We start from the raw sequence: 6000 nt of genomic DNA on the forward strand, positions 1-6000 counted from the left end.
GAAAAATTATGCAAAATATAATAAGCATGGGTAGTGATTACAAACTACCAATACGAACAAAACAACTGTATGACGATGCAATTTTAGCTACTATCAATGGGCTATTGTGCAAGTGTGTGGACCCACAGATTGCTACTAGTAACGCCAACACGAGCAATAAACATAGAACAAGTTTCTAGCTTTAGCGAGAATGTGGTATAGGCACAATACATATAATTTTGTTATTTTCTGTCCTTCCTGGTATTGCAGTTTTAATGGTCAACAATGTATTTGCATCTAACGGTTGACGTGTCATATAACGTGCGGGGGGCTTGAATCTGACAGAACGTGGCGCTGGCTTTGCAAGACAAACGACGTTACTGCTCTTGGCTGTACGCTGATTATGCACACAGTGTCTCACACGTTACCAGAGTGACTTCATTAATTGCGCCAAAGATGGAGAGAAGCGATGGACTAGGTGGCTAATGCTCGTGCTCCCGCGTTATCTGCATCTCAGGCAATTACGTCTCGTGGTCGCGATGCGTGACACACACACACACACACACACACACACACACACACACACACTGGCAGCATGTTGGCAGCTTGTACATTTGTTTCGTGTTCTGTAGCACATCATGTTTGTCTTGCCTGTGCAGTAGTCGGCACTGTGACTGCACTAACATACTCTTAAATTTAGCGATTCTATTAGCATATCCTTGCAGGTCATAATTGTCACGCAAGGGGTTATTAATTCTGGCAAACACATGTCAGGAGTAATCTCTGCTGCTCTTCAGTGTATGTTATGACAGTGTCACCCGAGAGAACTCAAGTAAAGAATCAGCCGATGTCTGATGAAGGTAATTAATTATCTTGTATCAACAGCTGTCACGACTGCGCAAAACTGGCATTCGTATTAATATTCCATGTCGGAAGTTTACTCTTAGCTGATCTTCTCTTGTCTCCAGCAAAATAAAAATTCCACGGAAACACTAAAATCAGTGAACTCAGTTCACTAACGCAGCTATAGAAGAGAGGATACATAAAATGGAAAAGGCATATTATACAACTAAAGACCTTTAAAGTCAAAATGCCTGTCCAAAAGTACAAAATTAAGGCGTACAGCAGAGTAATGAGAATGTCTGTATGCAAGTGAGTGTGTAGCACTAACCCGAAATTTAGATACACTAGGAATACTAGAAAGCGGATTATTATAAAAATATTAGGCGCACGAACAGCTATGAAAGGCTGGAAAATACGAAGTAATGATAAAATTTATGGAAAAATAGAAAACATATCAGCGGTAGTGAGAGAGAACACGTTTGATATTTTTTGTACATTTATATTGAGTGTAAGATCTTCAATTATTTGTGGGATAAAAAATCAACAAGAAGTTGGATCCACGTAGTAAAAAGGGTTCAGAAAAAACGTAATATGAAAGTTGCACAAAAAACTGACAGAAGTGTTTTGGGAAAAAAGTATTGAATATGAAAACAATCCAAGCAAGGAGAGCGAAAAAAACTAGTCTGAAGTGGTCAAAGGATAGGAAAAAAATAGTGAACAGATCAAGGAGCACTGGAGAAAAAGAAAAGAACGACGAATAAGGATTTGAAATTGGCATGTAGTCATTATTTGGCCCATCTGTGAAAAGAAATAATAACTGTAACAAAAGTAATAAACATCGAACAACTAGTTGGCGCAGACAAGTTTTCATGAAGAAACAGGAATTTCTGACAACAGTAAAACATTGCCACGAGAAACTACTGGAAGAGCATCCGGAAAGTCCAAGGGCTAGACGCACAAAGTGTGGGGATCGAAATGAAATGATATCACATACCTAGATGTAAAACCCTGACACCAGCCGAAAATTTGAGGAAGTTGTCACAATAATCGACGAAAACTTGGATAGCAGTATCAGTTAGGGAAAGACTCCATACTACAGATACTATCCTCTTATTGTTGTAGAAATAATTTTACTAGAACCGTATCAGAATAGCCGATGAAATATTCCGTTGTAATCGATCTGATATAACACTGTTCCATAAAGCTAAGCGAGTCACCTTCCTCATAGAAATCGCTCTATCCAACACCCATAATTTGCAAATCACGTTCAATTAGAAGATGGCCAAATACAGTGCTTTGGCATGTGAAAAAAGAGACTATACGCGTTATCCCTGTGGTAATACCAGACAACGCCATTGTCCAAGAATGGACAGTTCAGAATATACTAGATCTAAGACTGTTACCTTCTCTTTGGAAAACATAGTTAATTTAGTTATAACTTATTATTTACCGTAATAATTTATTAGTAACCCGTGAAAATAATTAACCCAATAAGTGACACTAATACAATTAATAATAATATTGTTAGTATTAATATAACGGTGAGTGTGTTAGTGAACTGTTTGTGTTAATTTCCTAGATTTCAATGTTTCCTTTGATAGTACGTTCAAACATCATCTCTAGACCACATCTAGGTGGTACACCTACATACCACGTAGGAGAAACTCTGGTTGTAGTGTCCGAAGGACACAGGTAGCAAACATTAGGGAAACTGAAAACCTTTGTCTGCTCTGGAGGCGTATTTCGATATCGTCTAAGTAACTGATGAGACTACTATCGATAAACAGAATATCCGGGCTTGAATCACAAGTTAATAATAACTTTCAACAGTCACGATAGGTGCGTAATTTTTCGACAACTTCTACAGTTCTTATTATATGTGGTCTCATGCAATCGTAACTCATCGTGAGGCAAAAGATACGTTACGGGTAGGTCGCTGTTACACTGCACTGAGTAGCTTGCATTTTCTACTTTGAGTGTTCCAATTGATATTTCGCTATTCGTGAGTTTGTACGCGTCAGTCAGCGAACCATTACACAGGCCTATATCATTGTTACTGATGCGTACATCTTCTGTTCCCAGAAAAAAAACCCGCATATGTTCTAATTGCAAAAATGGTTCAAATGGCTCTGAGCACTATGGGACTTAACATCTGAGGTCATCAGTCCCCTAGAACTTAGAACTACTTAAACCTAACTAACCTAAGGACGTCACACACATCCATGCCCGAGGCAGGATTCATACCTGCGACCGTAGCGGTCACGCAGTTCCAGACTGAAGCGCCTAGAACCGCACGGCCGCACCGGCCGGCCTTCTAATTGCAAAAGAAATCCATTTTCAGGTATACTATGGAGAATATAAACCTATTTAAAGATTATAACTCTGACATTATCTTATATTGTATAGATTTTTATTGTCAACAGCTTTGAAACATAAAAAAATAATCATCGCCAAAGACGATAACACATGCGTGAACATACACTGGAAATACAGACACCAGTATACTATCGGACAGTTTATTTGAAACGTGTGTCTTGCAGAACACCCATACAGATGACAACATACGATGAACCTTGTAATCAAAGCGTCATGACAACCATAGGAGAATGACAAGATGAAACATGTCAATTTTAGAATAAAAACTGTAGTGGAAATAATGACGATGCCACAATGGCTCCAGTATATTAGGACATGTTTTTATAAAACAGATCTGAAGATGGTCATTATAGACCGAAACGGGTAGTCTGATGACAAAAAATTTGTGACCATAGACGTGAAGTAAAGGAAATTTATAGTGGAAATAATATTCATAACTACAGATTTATGTACTGTTGTGTGTTACAAATATTATCACAGACTTGTTTATAGAGAAGACCTTTGCAGTGGAAATTTACACGCATGTGGTAAGTTTCAATTTTTCTTTCTTTGCTGACTTCTCTAAGTTTCTTTTAATTGTAATTATTTTCTCACTTATATCAGCACAGTACATTTCCTATAGACCGTTATACAAAGGTTAGGAGTAAATTTGCTTGATGGAAATGAAAACGGCTTTGGAAACGTATAATACATAAAAGACGCGTTAAGTCTATTTAGTCCAAAAAGTACTACATTTCTGCTATCATTACCCGATGTTCTTTTTTCTATTATAACTACATCGCTAAAAATTGTTATTTGGATAAATAAAAGAAGATAACAATACTGGTAGTTATATCAATCACAGTATTCTCCGAAACGACAATTTTATGGAATTTTACAAAATTACGTTCATCATTTTTCATGCCCTAACCTAACCGCAAATTGTTCTAGAAAGTATTGTATTACTAACAAGTGAGAACTGTAAGGCTAGTTTTTGTCGTCAAGAAGAATCAAATTAATCCCGATTTCATAAAATTGTTGCAATTAGTTTAGTAGCAGGAGACTGGACAGTGTAAGACTTTAGAAAAAGTTGAGAATATATAAAATACGTCTTTAAAATTTGTATGTGTTTTACAGCGTTGGTCCCGATTTATATGTGCATAAATGTCGTAACCTAAATACAGAAATGCATTATCACAGACTCAGAAACGTATCGTTTTCATACATTTTTATCAAAAGTAGATTGTTTCCATTTACACAATCATTCCTCCAAACCTGTAAAAATACTTTGTAATCGCAGCGCTCTTCAGACACCAAACATTCAGTCAAGCGTTCACACTGAACTTTGTTTATATCATGTTTGCTCTCGAAGTGTGTAAGAGACCTTAGTTTTGTTCAATGCATTTCAATATGTAAATGCTCATTCTCAGTCACGAGTATGCTACACGCAGCCTTAACAATGAGTGTTTACGCGAAGGAGATGTGACTTGTTGTAACATAAAAACTGTTTCCGATACGATTTCTTTAAAAAGACGGTGTACTATATGGAGAGCGCATGCGTATTCAGGTTGAGAAAACTGAACACGCTTGGCTGGTACGGTACACTCCGGTTGATAAGGCATGATTTTTTAACAGTCAAATTACGTGTAGATGCACTTCTTGATTCTGGTTTACTCTATTTCATGTAACTTAGTAAGTTTCATGCAATTGTGATTACAATGCGATAGTCAAGTTTCGTTACAGGATATCTTAATCTATTGCAGGTACACCAAATTGTCAATTTTTTCTGGCACCAGTCTATTCAACAAGAGAATTTCTTGGTTGATAGAACAGTGATGGAAACGCTTGTATAGGTGTCACAGCATTCTGTCTAAATCGCGCTTCGCTTCGACACTCTTCAGTCTTTTGTACTCACCGAAGATGAAGATTGACGCTACTGGAGCCATGGCCGGCGCGTGTTTGGCGGCAGTAGGAGAGAGCGTAGCTTGTCGCCGCGGGGTCTTCCCACATAACAGCCGGCGTTGAGTCACTGCACGACACGACACGACACGAGATTACACGAGACGAAACACGGTAAGGCACGCCCCCCCGCGCGCTCGCTCGCTCTGGCTCCAGTCTTTGGGCGTCGCGGTGCGTCGCGCTACTATTGCCGCGTCCGGCCGTCGGTTCCCTTTATACGCGCGGTGACGTCATCGCCAGCAGGCCTCGTGGTGGGGCTCGGTGCCGCCGCGGCCGCTGGCCGACGACCTCCGCGAGGTCGGAGGGCTGTTCTTCGCTGTGGACTTGGCCGTTACCGTACACCACAGGCTTCACCTTACGTCGCAGTTATTCGAGAAGAAAAGAAAAATCTCGATCGGCTACTGTCAATCTCTACAAAACCAACTGAGGTACCGGATGTAGAGGGAATCGGCCACGTGACTATGCACACATTGTTCCAGATCAGTGTTTTTTTCTTTTTTTTAACAGTCTTATGACTTTCACAAGCTGCGACATTGTCGCGAATAAAACAGTGACCCGTATATACAATAAATTTCCTTTAATTTACGTCTATGGTCACAAACTTTTTGTTAACAGATTACCGGTTTCGGTCTATAATGACCATCATCAGATCTGCAGCAAAAAATGGGAAAAACATAGATACACTCGCAGATTGTCTACAGCTTGTCTTTTTAACAATCTTACTTTTGTCGTGTTCTTTTTATTGCATTTTATTACTGTAATGCCTTTTATACGTTATAAGCTCATTACAGACTTCAACTATTGTATCCTCTTTATTTTCGCTGTTCAATTAATTATTGAAAACTAGTGTATGCCGACATTAGC

General features: G+C 39.0%; 1 protein-coding gene across 1 annotated transcript in view; it reads right to left on the reverse strand.

Annotated features, from left to right (window-relative positions):
* The window catches only part of LOC124775921, a 277056-nt gene extending 271750 nt beyond the window's left edge, over window positions 1-5306 (reverse strand). Inside the window, exon 1 of the mRNA XM_047250765.1 lies at window positions 5093-5306. Within this exon, the coding sequence (XP_047106721.1) occupies window positions 5093-5123 (31 nt within the window). The 5' untranslated portion in view covers window positions 5124-5306. The remainder of the gene's footprint in view (window positions 1-5092) is intronic.
* Between the last annotated feature and the right edge of the window lie 694 nt (window positions 5307-6000).

This window comes from Schistocerca piceifrons, chromosome 2 (genome assembly GCF_021461385.2).
Source record: "Schistocerca piceifrons isolate TAMUIC-IGC-003096 chromosome 2, iqSchPice1.1, whole genome shotgun sequence".
Classification (NCBI taxonomy): Eukaryota; Metazoa; Arthropoda; class Insecta; order Orthoptera; family Acrididae; genus Schistocerca; species Schistocerca piceifrons.